Below are 20652 nucleotides of genomic sequence, written 5' to 3'. Positions count from 1 at the left end.
AATTTGGTGGTGATTTTTTGGGCCACTCGTATGATGGGTTGGCTTTCAGACCACGTGGGCCTAGTGGGTCAGTCCGGTCTTGTCCAAATGATGATCAAATTTTGCATGGGCCCTCTACTAACTGTGTAAATGTTGATAGATCCTGTCATACTGTTCCTGAGGCTCCATGGCGAACAAAATCGCGTGCTCACGTGTTTAATATGGATTCATCTACATATGACTCGTCTCAATTTGTTGGGATTCCCCCCAGGCTTCTTGAGTTGCACGCTTCGGATTATTATGATGCTACAACATATTATTCCAATTTTAATACTACCGACTCTTATGTTTCATTGCCAATAAGAAGTATGTCATGGTGCCCGGACTCAGGGGCTACTAATCACGTCTACAGAGATACTTCAGATTTTCATGGTTTCACCCCGTACTTAGGTAAGTCCTCTCTTTTAATGGGTAATGGGGTATCTACTGAAATTTCATTTATTGGGAGTGCAATTATACCTACGAAGCAGAAATTACTACATCTCTTGAATGTGCTGTGTGTGCCAAGCATTCGAAAGAATTTACTATCTGTATCTAAGTTTGCTACTGATAACAATGCGTTTTTTGAATTTCACCCCTCGTATTGTGTGATTAAGGACATCCAGACACAGGAAATCTTAATGCAGGTCCAAGTTCGTGATGGGCTTTACCATTTCCCGACAGGCTCGGGAAGTTTGTTCCCTTCTGTTTACAATATTGTTCTCTAAGGTTGCTTTCCGACTGATGATGTTTTTAGCTTGTGGCATAAAAGGCTGGGTTATCCTGCTGATAATATTGTAAAAAATGTTCTTGAAAATGTCAGATTTCTTTAAATAAAAGTCATCTTGATGTTGTTTGTGTAGCTTGTCAGAAAGGTAAATCGCATAAGTTGCCTTTTTCACATTCTAGCACTAAATATGTTGATTTGTTTGAATTGGTTATTTCTGATTTATAGGGATCAGCCGCTATTCCCTGTGAAGGGAATTTGTATTATGTTTCTTTCATTGACATGACTAGTCGTTTTACCTGGGTCTATTTGATAATTCGCAAATCTCAAGCAATAGAGTGTTTTGGTCAATTTCAGAAGATGATTTTCACTCAGTTTGAAAAGCATATTAAGAAATTTCAAAGTGATTGGGGAGGTGAGTTTCATGCGTTTTCCTCTGTTTTAGCTAATCAGGGGATTCTTTATCGAGTTTTCTGCCCTCACACGTCTGAACAGAATGGTGCTGCTGAGCGTAAACACAGACATATTGTGGAGACTGGTCTTACTCTTCTGGCTCAGGCTAATTTACCGCAGGGTTACTGGGGTTATGCATTCTGCAGTGCGGTTCATCTCATTAATCGATTGCCCATTCCGATTCTAGAAGGGAAGACCCCGTTTCAAAGTCTGTTTGGTCGCGAACCGACTTACGATCATCTTAGAGTGTTTGGTTGTTGTTATTTTCAGTACTTACGTCCGTTTGTTAAACACAAGCTTGAGTTTCGGTCTCAGCCATCTACATTCTGGGGTATAGCCCGCATCATAAAGGTTATTTTTGTCTAACACTAGATGGGAAGGTCGTTGTTTCTCGACATGTTATTTTTTATGAAAATCGGTTTCTATTTCCGATTTCTACTACTACCGGTGATAAGTTGTCTCTGAATACTACTATGTATGTACCTATTGTTCGACCTGTTATCCCTAAAGAGACTCGTCCGAATCTTGAGTTTGTAACTGGGGCTTCTCTAGATAGTCATAATGGTGACACAACTCGGCATGATTCTTTTGCTCCGTGTAGTGCTTCTCAACATAGTTCCGATTCAGGATTTGTTGCTCGAGAAGAGGTTCCCGCTACTGCAACTTTTCCTACTGAGCATCTTACTGTTCCTCCTGTCTCTACTACTAATACTCATGCTATGGTTACCAGGTCTAAAGCTGAGATATTTAAGCCCAAAGCATTGTGTGCAGAAAAAGTTGAGGTTGAGCCATGTTTTGTTGAGGAGGCCTTTGCTCATCCAGACTAGCGTATAGCGGTCCAAGCTGAGTTTGATGCTTTACTAGCTAACTCGACCTGGGAGCTTAGTCCCCTCCCTCCTAGACGGAAAGTGATCTGTTGTAAATGGTTGTTTAAGATAAAAAAGAATCCTGATGGGACGATTAACCGAAGGAAGGCACGATTGGTCGCTAAGGGGTACTCACAGGTATCTGGCTGCGATTTTAAAGAGACGTTCAGTCTGATAGTCAAACCTACTACCATTCGAGCCATCCTATCTATTGCTGTGACCAAGGGTTGGCATCTCCGGCAGGTTGATGTCAATAATGCCTTTTTGAATGGAGATCTAACCAATGCCGTGTTTATGTAGCAACCTCCTGGCTTTGTGCAATTTCATCCAAATGGTGAAAAGTTAGTATGTCATCTGAATAAAGCTTTGTATAGCTTACGGCAAGCTTCTCGTGCCTGGTTTGATAAGTTAAAACAGTTCCTTGTTTCTGTTGGATTTACGTTGTCAAAATCAGATGCTTTATTATTTGTTAGGTCTTCTTCTGGTCACACTCTCTACGTTCTTATATATGTGGATGATATTGTTATCACTAGCAGTTCATCTGATGAAATAAATTGTTTTGTTCAGCAACTACACAACAAGTTTGCTCTAAAGAATATGGGTGAGCTCCATTAGTTTTTAGGAATTGAAGTCAGTAAATCTTCCTCAGCCAGTCTTCATTTATGTCAGCGCAAATACATTCGTGAGCTTCTTGCCCGAAGTTCTATGAGTAATGCCAAAAGTGTTCATACACCGATGGTAAGCTCCTCTATGTTGTCAAAGGATGAGGGTGAACGCCTTGCTGATCCAACTGAATATCTTAGTATTGTTACAGCTCTTCAGTATATCGTTTTGACACAGCCAGATATTACATATGCTGTTAATCGGGTGTGTCAGTTCATGCATGCTCCCATTACACTACACATGGTAGCGTTAAAACAAATTTTACGGTATTTATATAGTACTCTTTCTCATGGCTTACTTTTTCGAATATCTGATCGGCTGTCTTTGGTTGGTTATGCTGATGCAAATTGGGGACATGATTTCGATGATTGTCGGTCTACTATGGGATACTGTGTTTATTTTGGTCACACACCTATTTCTTGGTGTTCTAAGAAACAACAAGTTATGTCTCGGTCTACGGCAGAGGTTGGGTATCGAAGTTTAGCAGTAGTCACTAGTGATGTTACGTGGCTGGTCTCGTTGTTAACAGAGTTAAAACTAAGTTCGATTGATCTTTTGACTGTGTGGTGTGATAATTCTAGTGTCGTAGCTGTTGCAGCTAACCCAGTTCTGCACTCTAAGTTCAAACATGTTGAACTTGATTTGTTCTTTGTTCGAGAGAAGGTGGCTAGTGGCGAATTGTTTGTTGGAAAAGTTCCCGCATGTGACCAAGTGGCGGATATTCTAACTAAACCATTGTCTGTTTCGACGTTTACCCCGTTTCATTATCTTCTTCGGGTCGTCCCAATCGAGGAAGCTGGATGAATGTTATAGTATGAGATTACACATGTGATTAATGTGTGATTAGTTAGGTGGTTAGGTAGTTAACAAGCTGGTAAATTGTTAACAGCAGTGAATGATTTCTCAAGTGTATATAAATGTGTATATGGGCACAATTCAAAGCAAGCAAAGTTGAATAACATTCTTTGAATAAATTTTTTTCTATAGCAAAGTTGAATAACATTCTTTGAATAAATGTTTTTCTATTATTTGTAACTTTTCTTCAAGAGTTTATTAGCTTACTAGGTTTCTATCAAATACGACTGAGCAAATTTAACCATGCTCGAGTTTGAGATGAAATGAAAAAAATTGATAAACGAGCTACAAGCTTAATTGAACTCAAGCTTGAGTACTTTAATTATATCACAAGTCAAGCTTAAACTTAAAATATTGATGATGATTGAACTCAAATCAAATATCAAACCTCGATTTTTTAGTTGAGCTCAAGTTTACCACAAAGTTTTTAAAATTGGATCGGTGGTCAAACCAATTAAGTCATTGATTCACTAGTGCAACCAGTTCGATTGGTCCGTTCAATTTGATTAAATAAGTCATTAAAAAATCATTAAAAAATAAAATATATATATATCTAAAAAATCCAATTTAATCAATCTGTACTGATTCCTGAATCAATCGATACGAGTGCCTTTCCTTGAACCAACACTCCGATCAATTCTCAATTTAACCGATCCAATTCAATCAACCATGTTTACCACTATTCAAATTCAGCTAAACTCAATTATACCTGTAACAGACCAATTCTGCCCGGCCCACTATAAACAAAAAATAACAAAATAAATAAAATCAAATAAATAAACAATCCAAAGTCCAAATGATAGCCCATTTACAAAAAAAAAAACCTAAAGGCCCAAATGGTCCAAAAGCCTAAAAAATTTTTAGAAACATAAACCCTAATCTAGTGGCTGTGCACTACTCCTCCCATGTCAGTGCCACTCCTAGCCTTTGCCACTACCAACTACTCTTCAACTACCATCTGCAAAAAACAGCAAACAACACGCAAAATAACAATAGCCAAAGAAGAGATAAAAGTAAAAAAAAAGAAAAAAAAGAAAAGAACTATTGTAATATGAAAATAGCTATAAGAGCTGAATCTTTGTAAGGCTTTCGAGGGTTTTTTTTTTGGAATAGAAAAAAAAAGAGAAAAATAAAAAAAATCGAAACAGAACACAAAGAAAAATTAAAGGTGATTTCTTTTATTTTTAGATTTGCTATTTTATTTTATTTTATTGTTTATATTAAAAACATAAAAGAAAAAAGAAAAAGGTTGAAAAACTTACCGTGCCACTTCGGTTCTTTGGTTTTTTTTTGGTAGGTTTTCGGAGGTATTCGAGCTTAGATTTGAGCTCAGGGAATCGAAACGATCAAAAAAGGGTTTTTCATATTTTTCCAGCCACCATGGAAGGCCAAGTTGTTGCCAAAAACTAGCGGCCTTCGCGGAGGCTCACCGAACTAGTGGCCGGATTTTGGGTTGCTTTCAAAAAAAAAAAGAGAGTTTTTTTTAAACACTAATAAAATGATTTTTTTTTAGAATTTTTTTACTTAAATAGAGGTCAAAATGGCGTTATTTTGGCCTGAGCCCATAAACCCCAAAATGGCGTTGTTTTAGACTCTGACTCGAGATCGACCCGACCCTGGCAAGGATCCGCGTGCTTTTTGATGGGGTCTAATTGCCTCCCCAGTCCTTCCGCTTTTTCATTGTTTTTCAATTCGGTCCTAATTTCGTTTTTTTAGATTACACCTTTAAATTGTAAATTATTTTTAATTTAGTCCTCCGATTTGCCCAAAAACGGAACGTTTAATAGGATAGGGAATATTTTCTCATTTGTTCCCTTCTTTTTTTATGTGTGTTACAATTTAGTCCCTTATTTTATTCTTATCCCGATTTCTCCACTAAAATTTTACTTAAGTTTCAATTTAGTCCTTATATTGATGCGCTTATTTTATTATAATTTAGACTCTTAATTTCATTTCAATGTTGATTTAATCGTTATTTATTTAATTTCAACCCTGTCTAGATTATTTATTTTTATGTATTATTATTTATTTATTTACTTATTATTTCCTTTTTTATTTAAAATTGGTTTGTTTTTGTATTTATTGTGCATTTTTTATATTTTTATATTTTTTTCCTTTTGCCTTTATTATTGTTATTATTTATTCATTTATTATTATTTTATATATTTTCAAAAATTAGACTATTTACGTTTTTACTTGCACATTTATTATTCGTGTTATTGTTATTATTATTATCATTATGGTTATTATTATACGTTCATATTTTATTATGCGTATTATTATCGTGCCATTATTACTACAAATTGATATCGCAGTGTCATTTACTGGCACAACATTTTTATTTTCCATATACCATCATTTTTTTATATATATTTCCATTTAATTTTATTATGGCTACAATCACGTCACGAACCGTGTTCAAATACATTTACCCATTTCTATACTATGTCCGTATAAGCTGAATACACATTATTTTAAGTGTTACATTTGTCTTTGCACAAGGCGCAAAAAAATATTTTTTTTTTTAAAAATCAAAGTAATGTTTATTATTTTGGAATTAGAAAAGTCGTGTTCTTAACTTACGGAATATGATTTCTTTCTAAAATCGAGATAGTTAAATATTTACTTTAAAATAAATAAAAAACGAGATTAAGTGATGAATAAATGGAGTTCATTTTTGTTCTTGAGGATCTAAGGCATTGTGTCCTAACTTACTGGATATAATCCTTTTTTCTTGATTAAGTTGAAATAAGCCCCTTTTCGTGAAAATTAATTTAGTTAAGTAATGTCTTAATAAAGGATCGTATTTTAAAATCTCTTCAAAATTTTAATTTTTGGCACTAAAGGCATCAAGTAATCAATTAGGTACCAATTTTGGGCGTAACAAGGGTGTTAATCCTTCCTCGTGCGTAACCGACTCCCAAACCCATTTTCTAATTTTTATAGACTGAAAAACATTGTAAATCAAATATCTTATTAAAACGATCAAATTATGAGATGACCCAATCACGCCTCCTAAAAGTGATTGGTGGCGACTGGCGACGCCCATTTTTATTTTAAAATAAAAAGTCTAAACCATTTTGGGAACGGAGATTGCATAGGTTTCAAGTAGAACGGGGATACCACATATGCATCGAACAATTTTGATATAATTCCCTACATGTCATCGGGATGGGTGTGAATTGGAGTTTTTCTGTGTTCGGTCTTGAGTTAGATTCTTGCCTTGAGGGGCCTTGATGGCTGGTTGTTACGGCCCTTGATTGGCCTACAATAACCAGTTTTGAATAACCTTTATACACACTCGTGGTGTTCACTTCATTTTCCTTCTTTCTCGGGGCTGATCTTTTAACTTTTTCCCCTGCATCTATTTTTCCACTCTTTACTGTATTTTCAATCATCTCTCTGAACATTACTATATCTGAGAAGCTCTTGATAGTACTTCCCAATGGTTAATGAACGGGGCTTTTAGAGTGTTTATGAAAAGCATTGTTGTCTCGTTCTTCAGAAGAGGTGGTTGGACTTGCATTGCCACTTCTCTCCATTTCTAAGCGTACTGCCTAAAGCTTTCACTTTGCTTCTTCTCCATGTTTTGTAGCATAATTCTATTGGGTGTTATGTCAGTTACATGGCTGTATTATTTCATGAAAGCCTATGCCAGGTCTTTCCATGAGTTGATTTTGGCACGGCTTAACTAGTTGTACCACTTGGCAGTCGACTTGATCAAACTATCCTGGAAGCAGTGAATTAATAATTGGTCTTTATTGGCATATCCCGTCATTCTTCGGTAGAACATTGTAATATCGGCTTCAGGACAACTAGTCCCATAATATTTTTTGAATTCTAGAATTTTGAATTTTGGTGGGAGCACTAGGTCAAGGACTAAGCTCAACTCCTTAGCATCAACCCCGCAAAGGTAATCGATATTCTCCATAGATCTAAATTTCTCTTCCAACCACTTGCACTGATCTTCTAGTTATTTTGGCACTTCTACCTTTGCTCTATCCATTTCTGCCATGTCATCCAAATCTGCAACAACTAGGTTGGCCGGATTATCCCCGGGGATGGAACCTGAACCTGTTGGGTAATTCACTGGTGCTGAAGTGTCGGCTTGATATTGTTGAGGTCTTATGGTAACGGGTACCTTTCGTGGATATATATCTGGTTGGGCTTGAACATTTATTAGGGTAAAGCCTGGGGGGTATATAGGGTCTTGATTATCATCCCTAGAGTTATTTACAATACTTTTCCCCTTTTCAATCCCTCCGGCCAGCAACTGGGTCAACTGGCTTATCATGCATCATTGGGACTCTTGTATTTGATCCTTCATGTCTTGCTGTACCTTAGCTAATTGTTCATGTAGTTGGGCTTTTAATTGATCTTGCATGTCCTTCTGAATTTGTTCCAATCTCTCTAACCTTTGATCCATGGCTCTGGTTTTACCGTGGGTACCGTAACGATATTCGATTGACAAATTCTTGTTGGCTTCTAAGGTAACTGTCATGATTTTGATTAATTAGGGTCTTTTTATGAAAATTAATGCATATGATGAAATGTAATGCTGATGAATGCAAAATGAATGCAAAAAGAGGTGTCGAAACCATTTTAATTTGAAAAACGAAAACGGGGATCGACTTTTAAATGAGGTGTAGAGTCGCCACCAATCCTTTTTGTTTAGGTGTGATCGGATCACCTAATAAAACATTTTATTTTATTAAAATATCAATTTTGGCCTACAAAAATTAAAAAAAAGGGGTTCGGGAGTCGGTTAAGCACGAGGAAGGATTAGTACCCTCGTTACGCCCAAGATTGGTACCAATTGATTAAATAATGTCCTTATGTCTAGAAATAAAAAGAATTTTGAAATACGATTTCCTATAAAACATTTGAATAGTTCAAATTGGACTTTAAAAAATCTCTTGTTCTGAAGGAACACAAGATCACATCCAACACGTTAGGACATGATCTTTCAAACCCTCAAAACCACGATCAATTCTTGATTTCCAAAAGCTCATACATTCAAAATTACAGAAGGATGTTCGCTTATTTGGTCCAATGAAAGACCGAAACCCAGCACGGTAGGGCACTATTTCTCGAATTTCCAAACATTGAACATTGTCTTGTTTTAGAATTTAGAAAATACTGATGAAATTTCAAAGGAATATTTGCTTATTTTGGACAAACGGAAAATTGAAACCCAGCACGGTAGAGCACGATTCCTCGAGTTCCCAAACGTCAATCATTACCTTTGTTTTAGTAAATTTTCAAATAAACAATTGTAGAACTAGCTCAAAACGCATTAATTTGGCTTGAAATAAAATGGAATAATTAGTTTAGGATTACTAAGTTGAAGATTTCAATTGCAATGTGACACTCGTGAACGAGAAGGCAAAACTATAAGCATGGAACAATATACATGGATCACAAGTGAAAATAGTATGAAGATAAGAAAAGAGCAAATTAGGATAGCAATAAGTTCATATCGTACATTATGCAAATACTAATGTTAACTTCCAATGACTTACAGATCAAAGGATCGATTTTTAAAAAGAAATATAAGGCCAATAAACACAAATAAAATGCCACAAGTTTTGAAACAATGATAAATAAGTTTGAAATCAATAATGTGAAAAAATAAAACATTTGAAGTTATAATACACACAATAATTCAAAATTAACTTATATATACAATTTTAAAATAATTAATAAACATGAAAGTTTAAACTAGATCAAAAAGATAAAATAAGTAAAATAATATATAAATGGATTTTAAAACAAATATTAAAAGAAGAAAATTAAGGTAAGTAATATACCAAATAAAATATGTCAATCTAAATAATTAATATATATGAAATGGAAAACTTAATATAAATAATGTATGTAAAAAATAATAATAATAATATATGAAATGGTTTGAAATAAACAAGTACATATATATATATTAGAATTGGGTCTTTAAAGGAATAAATTATATATATAGATAGGTTTGAAGAAAGAAAACATATAGACAAGTTTGAAAGGGAATTTGAATAAGTAATTTAATATAAATTACATAAATATCAATGTTTGAAAATAAATATCATATAAAACATAGAATTATATAAAAGAGAATTTTAAAATAGACAAGTTACAAAATAGACAATGAAAAAAATGTATTCGCATGAAAGGATAAAGAGAATGAACTAATCTAATGTAAAAATCAATGAAATGATTCAAAATAATATATTAAAATAATTTCTTTTTTGATAAATAAATTAAAGAGAGTAAAGAATCACATAATACTAATAAAAACTCGATTGAAACAAAAACATAATGAAAAGGATAATTTATAAATAAATTCAATTATCAAAACAGAATTAAGGACCAGAATTGTATACGCACAAACAAACAGGGACTAAAAAATGCGAATGTCTCGAGTCCCCAAAACGCAACGCTTAGGCGCGGACTAACTTGAAACAACTTGCAAATCTTAGGGAAATATTAAGAAAAAAAAAGAAAATACAAACAGGGTCTATTCAAATGATAGCACAAAAGGGAAGGACCAATCGCGAAATAACCCTCAAAGACCAAAACACGCGAGTCTATCCGTGCATGGGTCGAGTCATCGGGTTTCATCATGAAACGACGCCGTTTCAACGCCAACACTCTAGGCATAAAACGACATCGTTTTAAACATATATATAAACTAAAACTTTGCCCTAAAACATTTATTTGGCCGATTCTCTGAAAAAAAACCTTTGAAAATATTTCTCAAACCCGTCTTCCTCTCAATCCATCTGCAGGCTTCATTGGCGCCGAATGCGCCTCCACTCCGTCGCGGTTCTAACCAGATCCACAGGGATTCGTCGACCTTTAGACTGGAAAAACAGATGTTGGCTAGATCGACACCAAACAACAGATAAGCAAACCTTCTTCTTTTTCTTTTGTATATTTGTAAGATAAAGGAAAAAAAATTAAAGAGAAAAATAAGGACCAAGAATCAATGAACGAACCACCTTTGAAAATGAATTTGATTTCTCTGCTTAGTGAATCTGTTTTTCTTTTTTTTTTGTATTGATTTTTTTTATCTCTATTGCGTTCGTTTTTATTACAATGAAAAATGTTTATGGCTTTATAGCCGAAACATTACAGTTTTTTCATTTTTGTTCTTTTTGCTGCTCCTTCGTGTTGTTGCGTGTCCTTTCCTTGTAGGCACAAGGCCAGATGCAAGCGTGGCATGCTGGTACGCAGACGTGGAGGCTGTACGGAGGTGGCTAGGGCTGCGGCGCTCCTTGCTGCTAGGGTTTGCTGTCTGGCTAAACCTAGGTTTAGGTTTTGGGCCATTGGGCCTTTTAGGCATTGGGTTATTTGATTTGAGCTTTGGGCTTTGGGTCTAAGTAATTGGGTTAGGGTCTGTAAATAGACTATTTAAAAGATTTGGACTTTATATTTATTTATTTTTATTGTTTGTTTTTTGGTTGTTGGGCCCCGGGCAAATTGGGCCTATTATAAGAGGCATTGATTCTAATTCAATTCTATTAGAATAACTTTACTAGAAAATGAATCTCTTTACATAAAATGAATACATTTTACATATACGGCCTTGCCAAATATTCAAAGCCTTGACTTTTCTAAGAAGCCAAGCTAATTCTCGGCCTTGATCCGATTCTAATTCGTATTTTAAGCTCAGCATGTTGGCTTGAACCGCTAGGGTTTGCAAATAGTCGACTACTTCCAGTACTTGAGTTACATCCCATGATGTGATCTCTATCCCTAATATGACCTTAAGATCATTGGAGTTGCTTTGTCCAGTGTTTATTGTTCATTTCAAGAAGCTTAACTCAAAGTTCACAATTTTGCAGTGCGATCTCGAGCTCTTTTATCTTTCCCTTCAATTCTTCAATCTTATTTAGGCTTGCTTTCAACTCGATTCCAGAGTTGCGACTACGATATTGATATATTGACCCTTCTAATCCTGCTACTCGAGCTCTCATCTTAACCTTTTCATTTTGGCTTTCTATCAAAACCCTTTTTAAAGCATCTTCTCAAACATGAGCATTTTGGAATTTCTTTTCCCACTGATAAACTCTAATCTTTTCTTACTTGATCTTTTGCCACCTTTGCTCAGATGTTTTACCCAACCAGGCAGTTCTTATCGACAAGTATAATTTCTTATAATATGTTTTTAGACTGTCTAAGTCTTTATTAGCCTTGTTCTTTCCTTTTCTTATTTTCTTGGCTTCTAACTTCTGGACGTCGACGTCTAATCCTTGCTGCATTTTTTCTTTTTCCAACTGTTCTAGCTTTTTCTCTAGCTCCGAACTCCTCTTTTCTAAGTCTTGCATTATGATTTCCAACTCAGACGGGATTACTTGTAAGTGTTCTTCTATTGCCCGAGTGTTTTCTTGACTTAAAATAGGGATATTGTCATTGACTTTTTTACCTTACCACCAATCATACTCATGGGTCGTCATGGAATTTGCAGCAAATCTTTTCATTCTATGAGTTTGGTTCCAAAAGTTCGATATTTCAAGAGCCTTCTTCTTGTAATTATCACTCTTGTACGCAAACTCGCACTGAGCCAACCCTTGTGTTGCCGGTATGAATTGTCTCAATCTGTATTATCTCAATACAAGTAGAGGGGCGTATCCAATAACTCCTTATATCCCGATTAGAGGGACCCAGTCAAAGTCTCCACATCGGTACAAAATCTCATTAGGAATCATCCAAGGGGCCCTTCATTCTACGTTTTCGTCTTAGAGGCCCTAGAGAATTGCCATCCACTTTTCTTTTGAAATGATGTCTCGCCTTGGGGTAACCACTAACTCTTTCAACGGAAGTAGTTCTCGGAGAATACTCGATAAGAGACCTTTTCTACCTGCCAAAAGTGGCTGTAAAATTAGGCTAGCAAGAGTTGTGCACACCCAATAAATCTTCCTTTCACCCGTTCTCCAGTATGCACTCAAAGATTTGAAAGTTTTGGCCAAAATTGACGAGACAAGCATGACCCTTTTGTCAAGTCGGTCAAATAAATCGGAAACTGCCTCATCTATGTGCCCTAGTAGATACTCAAGGTGAAGACGTCAACTCTTTTCTTCGTATTTGGATGTGCTAAGATCAAATCACGCAAACTTTTCCAAGAGATGCATTTACTATCTCCCTTTTGTTTAATCTGGGCTGCAACCCATTGCTCACTCATCCCAGTTATACTCATTAGCTTTTTTAGGAAAGTCGGGTCATTGGTGGCTCTAAAATAAGCTTTGTCGACTTGGATCCTACGGGCAACAGAACAAAGTTGTGTACTTTTCTACAATAGGCACCAAATCTATTTTCCCAAAAATAAAGTAGTTATAGGCGAGATTCCAATACTGGGCCAAATCTCGGAATAAGTGCTTATCCACTTTAACATTGAGTAGATAAGGTATGTCACCATAGTTAAAATAGAATAACTATTTGGTTTCGTTATCCTATTGGTCTCATATTTCTTTCAACCCTTAAAGATTATTCTGAGTCACACTGATGCGAGTGAAATCCCACAATTCTGACATATATCTCTCCATCAGGCTATCACCCTTCTCTTGTTGTATCTTCCCGGACTATATCTGAACAGCCGGATTGTCTTCCACTTTATCAAGAAATCTCTTTTCTATGACAAGCTCTCTATTTAGCAACTAAATATGAATCAACACCCTTTTCTATGATGAAAATACAATACAATCATAATCAAAACAAAACGAAACAAGTCAGTACATTCCATACAAATCTAGAATTCAAAGCAAGAAATAATAAATAGAACACCTAATTGGGTGACCACTAGAGGTTCTTTTGGTTCTACCTAGGGTAGGCTCTTAGAGCTCATTATGTGCGGTTCGGTTCTAAAGTAAGGGTACCTAAACCAACAGATTCCTTGATCTCACCCATTATAGGCTCATACGGATCGAGTTCAGTTCAAAGGAATACATTTCCCTATGGTTATACGGAGATAAAAATCTCACGAAAACATAGGTACGGATGTATCCTGAAAGCGATCCACTATTCTATACGGAGGTGAAGACATCACGAAGGAATAACTTCTCACTCTTACTTAAGAAGGGCAAAATTGAACGATTATGCAATGCAATATGCGAAAAACACACAAAAAGAAACTTTCGAAACAATAAACCAGATATACTATATCACTATACAACCCGAGATATTAAAACATGAAAGATGAAATGCAATAAAGGGATCGTAAATTTAAACCAAATTATCAATTTTTGACAAAAAGACCAAAAAAACTCGCGGCTTGATTTTCTTATTTTGTTCCCAGCAGAGTCGTCAAGCTGTCGAAACCTTTTTTGAAATCGACTTTTTATTTTAAAATGAAAATGAGTCACCACCAATCACTTTTAAGAGGCGTGATCGGGTCACCTCGTAATTTGATCATTTTAATAAGAGGTTTGATTTATTAAAAATAATATTTTTCGGTCTACAAAAATCAGAAAATGGGTTTGGGAGTTGGTTACCCACAAGGAAGGATTAGCACCCTCGTTATACCCAAAATTGGTACCTAATTGATTACTTGATGTCTTTAGTGCCAAAAATTGAAAATTTGAAGAGATTTTAAAATACGATCCTTTATTAAGACATTACTTAACTAAATTAATTTTTATGAAAATGGGCTTATTTCAAGTTAATCGAGAAGAAAGGATTATGTCCCGTAAGTTAGGACACAATGCCTTAGATCCTCAAGAACAAAAATGAATGCCATTTAATCATCACTTAAGTCCTGTTTTTATTTATTTTAAAGCAAATATTCGACTATCTCAGTTTTAGAAAGAAGCCATATTTCGTAAGTTAAGAACACGACTTTTCTAATTCCAAAATAATGAACATTACTTTGATTTAAAAAAAAATTCTTTTTTTGTGCCTTGTCCAAAGACCCGAATGTAACACTTAAAATAATGTATATTTAGCTTATGCGGACATAGTATAGAAATGGGTAAATGTATTTGAACACGGTTCGTAACATGATTGTAGCCATAATAAAATTAAATGGAAGTATATATAAAAAATGATGGTACACGGAAAATAAAAACATCGTGCTAGTAATGACAGTGCAATATCAATTTGTAGTAATAATGGCACGATAATAATACGCATAATAAAATATGAACGTTTAATAATAACCATAATAATAATAATAACAATAACACGAACAATAAATGTGCAAGTAAAAATGTAAATAATCTAATTTTTGAAAATATATAAAAATAATAATAAATAAATAATAACGATAATAAAGGCAAAAGGAAAAAAAGAGAATAAAAATAAATAAAAATTACACAATAAATACAAAAAAAACCAATTTTAAATAAACAAGGAAATAATAAGTAAATAAATAAATAAAATAAATAAAAAGTAAAAAATAATACATAAAAATAAATAATCTAGACAGGGTTGAAATTATATAAATAAGGATTAAATCGACATTGAAATGAAATTAATAGTTTAAATTATAATAAAATAAGTGCATAAATATAAGAAGGACTAAATTGAAACTTAAGTAAAATTTTAGGGGAGAAATCGGGATAAAAATAAAATAAGGGACTAAATTGTAACACGTATAAAAAAGAAGGGACCAAATGGGGAAATATTCGCTATCCTATTAAACGCTTCGTTTTTGGGAAAATCAGAGGATTAAATTAAAAATAATTTACAATGAAAAAACTGAAGGACTGGGGTGGCAAGTAGACCCCCATCAAAAAACACGCGGATCCTTGCCAATGTCGTGTCGGATCTCGGGTTAGAGTCTAAAACGACGCCGTTTTGGGGTTTATGGGCTCAGGCCAAAATGACGCCGTTTTGACCCCTTATTTAAGTAAAAAAAATTCTGGGAAAAAATCATTTTATCAGTGTTTTTTTTTAAAAAAAAAACCTCTTTTTCTTTCTTTTGTTTTTGAAAGGAGCCCAGAATCCGACCACTGGTTCGGCGAGCCTCAATGACGACCGCCAGTCACCGACGATGGCTGGAAAAATATGAAAAATCCTTTTTTGATTGTTTCGGCTCCTTGAGCCCAAATCTGAGGCCGAATACCTCTAAAAACCCGCCAAAAATCGAAAAAAAACCCAAAGAATCGAAGCGGCCTAGTAAGTTTTTCAATTTTTTTCTTTTATGTTTTTTATATAAACAAAAAAAAATAGCAGATCTAAAAATAAAAGAAATCACCTATAATTTTTCTTTGTGTTCTGTTTCGATTGTTTTTTTTTTGTATTTTTCTCTTTTTTTCTATTCAAAAAAAATTGAAACAAAACACAAAGAAAAAATTAAAGGTGATTTCTTTTATTTTTAGATCTGCTATTTTATTTTTTTGTTTATATAAAAAACATAAAAGAAAAAAAGAAAAAGGTTGAAAAATTTACTGGGCCGCTTCAGTTCTTTGGTGTTTTTTTTTTGGTGGGTTTTCGGAGGTATTCTACCTCAAATTTAGGCTCAGGGAGCCGAAACGATTAAAAAAGAGTTTTTCATATTTTTCCGGCCAACGTGAATGGCGAAGTCGTTGCCGGTGATCGGCGGCCATTGCAAAGGCTCACCAAACTAGTGGTCGGATTCTTGCCTGCTTTCAAAAAAAAAACAGAGAAAGAGGTTTTTTTTTTTAAAACATCAATGAAATGATTTTTTTTTAGAATTTTTTTACTTAAATAAGGGGTCAAAACGGCGTTCTTTTGACCTGAGCCCATAAACCCCAAAACTTTGTTGTTTTAGACTCTGATCCGAGATCCGACCCAACCCTGGTAAGGATCTGTGTGTTTTTTTATGGGGGGTCTAGTTTCCGCCTCAATCCTTCTGATTTTTTATTGTTTTTCAATTCGGTCCTGATTTCGTTTTTTTTCTTTTTTTAGATTATACATTTAAATTGTAAATTATTTTTAATTTAGTCCTCCGATTTGCCCAAAAGTGAAGCGTTTAATAGGATAGGGAATATTTTCCCATTTGGTCCCTCCTTTTTTATGCATGTTACAATTTAGTCCCTTATTTTATTTTTATCCCGATTTCTCCCCTAAAATTTTACTTAAGTTTCAATTTAGTCGTTCTTATATTTATGCACTTATTTTATTATAATTTAGACTCTTAATTTCATTTCAATATTGATTTAATCCTTATTTATTTAATTTCGACCCTGTCTAAATTATTTATTTTTATGTATTTATTTTTATTTTTTATTTATTTACTTATTATTTCCTTTTTTATTTAAAATTGGTTTGTTTTTGTATTTATTGTGCATTTTTTTTATTTTTTTTTATCTATTTTCCTTTTTCCTTTATTATCGTTATTATTTATTTATTTATTATTTTTTATATTTTTAAAAAATTAGATTATTTAAGTTCTTACTTGCAAATTTATTATTATTATTATTATTATTATTATTATTATTATTATTATTATTATCATCATCATCATTATGGTTATTATTATTATACGTTCATATTTTATTATGCGTATTATCATTTTTATTTTCCGTATACCATCATTTTTTATATATACTTCCATTTAATTTTATTATGATTACAATCATGTCACGAAATCTGTTCAAATACATTTATCCGTTTCTATACTATGTTTGCATAAGCTAAATACACATTATTTCAAGTGTTACATTTGTCTTTGCACAAGGCACAAAAAAATCTTTTTTTTTTTAAATCAAAGTAATGTTCATTATTTTGAAATTAGAAAAATAGTATTCTTAACTTACAGAATATGTCTTCTTTCTAAAACTGAAATAGTCGAATATTTGCTTTAAAATAAATAAAAACGGGATTTACGTGATGATTAAATGGCGTTCATTTTTGTTCTCGAGGATCTAAGACATTGTGTCCTAACTCATGAGACATAATCCTTTCTTCTCGATCAACTTGAAATAAACCCCTTTTAGTGAAAATTAATTTAGTTAAGTAATGTCTTAATAAAGAATCGCATTTTAAAATCTTTTCGAATTTTTAATTTTCGGCGACATCAAGTAATCAATTAGGTACCAATTTTGAGTGTAATGAAGGTGTTAATCCTTCCTCGTGCGTAACCGACTCCCGAACCCATTTTTTGATTTTTGTAGACAGAAAAATATTATTTTAATAAATCAAATCTCTTGTTAAAACGATTAAATTATGAGATGACCCGATCATGCCTCCTAAAAGTGATTGGTGGCTACTCCCGTTTTCATTTTTGAAAAAAATCGATTTCAAAATAGTATCGAAAATAGCATATTCTAAAACAAAAATCCCAATGTAAAAATCCACATAGATTTTCATATGACTGGTCACACATGTCCACTAAACTATGCTGCTAAAACAAAATGACAAATCTCATACGCATGGGTCAGTACGATTATCAGGAGCTTAAAATAAGACAATTTATAATCGTGTTCTAGAAATGCTAATTTTGGTTTTTCTTTTATTGTTTAAGTTACTTCAAAACATGACAAGTCTGTATTTCTAATCCTTCAAGGTTACCACTGTTAAATCTTCTTTTCTTCGAAATTAAATGCGCAGGGACTAATTTACAAGACCTCAAAGATAATTATGAGGATGGAACTTAAATTATTTAGCAGCAAATTCTCTCAAGACTTGTTCCACTTGTTCAACTACCCCAAGCTTTTTAAACCATTGAGCCAGTAAACTTGAAGCTTCTTTTCCAACCACAATTCCATCTCTCTCCAAATCCATAAGAAACTCCAGGGCCTTATTAAGCTTGTTCTGCTTCTCATAAGCAGCCAACACCAGCGCTACACATTTATCGCTAGGCTCGAGACCAGCTCTCCTCATGTTCTCAAAAGCAACACGTGCCTCTTCACTTTGACCTGCCACTTGATAGGCATTTATCAGGAGTCCGCAAAGCTTGGCATCGGGAGAAATACCGGCGAGCTGAATAGCACCAAACACCCTTTGTGCACCATCGGTATAGCCGTTCGTGGAGTAGGCTCTCAGCAGGGCCTTGTAAACCTCACTTCCAGCATAGATTTCTAGATTATCCATTTCCTTAAGCAAACCTTCTCCTTGTTCAGGCATTCCAGTTCTGATGTAAGCCATAATCATAGCGCCGTATGATCTTTTATCAAGTTGTTGGCCGAGCAGCTTAATCTCTTCAAAGGTATCTTCAGCTAACTTCAGATTTCCAGCCTTGCTGTACATGTGAACCATGGTTGTTAGAGTTACCTGATCACAGATAAAACCTCTTCTCTTCATGGCATCTAGAATGTTTTCAGCTTCTCGAAGCCGGTTTTGCTTCCCATAACCATGAATTATCTTAGTGTAATCGCGAATATTGGCTTCGAAAGTTTCTTCAAGTAGGGCAATTTCTGCCACCTAGACAAAGAACAATAAGGCAAGAAAAACAAACAATTTCCTTTCCCTATTTGCCATGGTGACAAGTAACAAACCAAAACCCTAAAACAAGTAGCTTTAGTTTCATCTCATAAATTATACCATTAAGACCTAATTGTAAGTTATAATCCCTTAGTTACCTGCAGAAACAATACTAGTGTTGCTCCGACTCTTCATATTTCATGTACAGGTATCAAGTACGAGGACATGACCCTTCAAAGATCCTCCAAATAAATGAAAAAGTTTTATAAAAATTGAACATTATAGACAGGTTAATCAACCAGTAAAAATGAATAAGCAGCCCTCACTGATATTTGCTGACCACTGCTACGTATGTATTGAAACATTCCGTTTGTAAAAACACCCCTAATCCCCCCTTCTCCATGCAGAATTGAGCAGAGCCATGTGCTAATAAGGACAAAGGGACAACCATTCCTTTTCAGAATTAAACCATGGAACTGATTATTTCCAGGGAAATTACAGTTTTCTAGCATTACACAATTATTCTCAGTCCAAGTAACACAAAACAAAGTAACCCCATTAATAAAATACGCGCAGAAAATCATTTAAGAAAAGGGGGAAATATAAACCATACCTGGAAATAAAGAGGGTGTTCCGTTATCTTCAATTCTTTAAGAACCACAAGCCAGTCAGCTCTCCTGGGCTTCATAACATTAACCCAAGCACCCAATAAATCTTCCAGACTCCCTTTTTCGGGATTAAAGCAAATAATCTGTTTCATCAAAGCCTTGCATCGCTTTGTCATTTTCAATGGAAGCTTATCAATGGCTTGTCTCTGTTCTTCTGTAATGCCTGGACCAATCTCGACCCACTTAAACCTTCTTTTTTCTTCTGCATCTATGAAGGCAATTTGTGGCTCATTACTGAATGTACAAGAACTGGGTTTCATTGCTTGTTTCAGGGATAATGATGGGTTTCCATTTCCCCAGGATTGTGGGTAAATTTGCTTGTTGATAATTGGGAATGGTGAGTAAGAGCAGTGAGGTATACTACAAGCAGAGGTGACCATCATTTCACAAAACGAAAAATTAGAGAAAATTTATAAAGAAAAATATCATTATGGAAAGGCTTTTTAAGTCTGGGATTGATTCGAAGTGAACGGCAGCGAGAATGGATTTGAGAAAGGTTAAAATTTGATGTTAGTCCCTGTACTTTGTTAAAACTTAAGTCTCTGTCTTTTTATTTAAAAATTAATATATTAATATTTTCTATCAAAATTTGTGTGAACTTAGACTTTTCATTAGGACATATAATTAACAAAATATAAACATATTAAATTGACAATTTTTACAAAACTACCAACGAAGATAATGTTAGATCTAGGATTTTTAAATTTAAAAGTAGGAGAATTGAACTTTTAACTTTTAAAGTAAATAGATCAAATATCAAGTTCTGTACAAATACAGGGACTAACAGCATATTTTAACCTTTAAGAAATTCTTCCGAGTTTTTCAGATCAATTAAATGGGTGGGCCTAAAGCCCAAAGGCTCCATGAAAATAAGTTGAAGTTTTGTCAAATTTTAATCAAGGTTCCTGTAATATGCATTTTCAGTAGATTTAGTCCATCTATTACAGTTTGAAAATTTTACCTCATCTCGTTACTAGTGTAATAATATGATGATAATGCTTATTTATTACATATGTAATACAACAGTTAGACATAAAATAAAAAATAATTAATATAATTTTAAACTTAAAATTAAAAAAATAAATAA

General features: G+C 34.1%; 1 protein-coding gene across 1 annotated transcript; it reads right to left on the bottom strand.

The window, feature by feature from the left end:
- Positions 1-17957: 17957 nt before the first annotated feature.
- LOC107899904 (pentatricopeptide repeat-containing protein At1g01970) lies at positions 17958-20101 on the bottom strand. Its single transcript, XM_016825642.2, has 2 exons — positions 19511-20101; positions 17958-18897 (listed from the first exon to the last, which is right to left on the bottom strand). The coding sequence occupies exons 1-2, from the start codon at positions 19946-19948 to the stop codon at positions 18133-18135; spliced, it is 1203 nt and encodes a 400-aa protein (XP_016681131.2). The 5' UTR covers positions 19949-20101; the 3' UTR covers positions 17958-18132.
- Between the last annotated feature and the right edge of the window lie 551 nt (positions 20102-20652).

Source organism: Gossypium hirsutum, chromosome A08 (assembly GCF_007990345.1).
Source record: "Gossypium hirsutum isolate 1008001.06 chromosome A08, Gossypium_hirsutum_v2.1, whole genome shotgun sequence".
NCBI lineage: Eukaryota > Viridiplantae > Streptophyta > Magnoliopsida > Malvales > Malvaceae > Gossypium > Gossypium hirsutum.
Note: the sequence above shows the minus strand (reverse complement) of the source record. Positions and strands in the feature narration are given on the sequence as shown.

Coding starts and splice junctions, on each gene's coding strand:
- LOC107899904 (XM_016825642.2), bottom strand. CDS start 19,948: ATGATGGTCACCTCTGCTTGTAGTATACCTCACTGCTCTTACTCACCA. Junction 18,898..19,510: donor AACACCCTCTTTATTTCCAG/GTATGGTTTATA, acceptor TTCTTTGTCTAG/GTGGCAGAAATTGCCCTACT.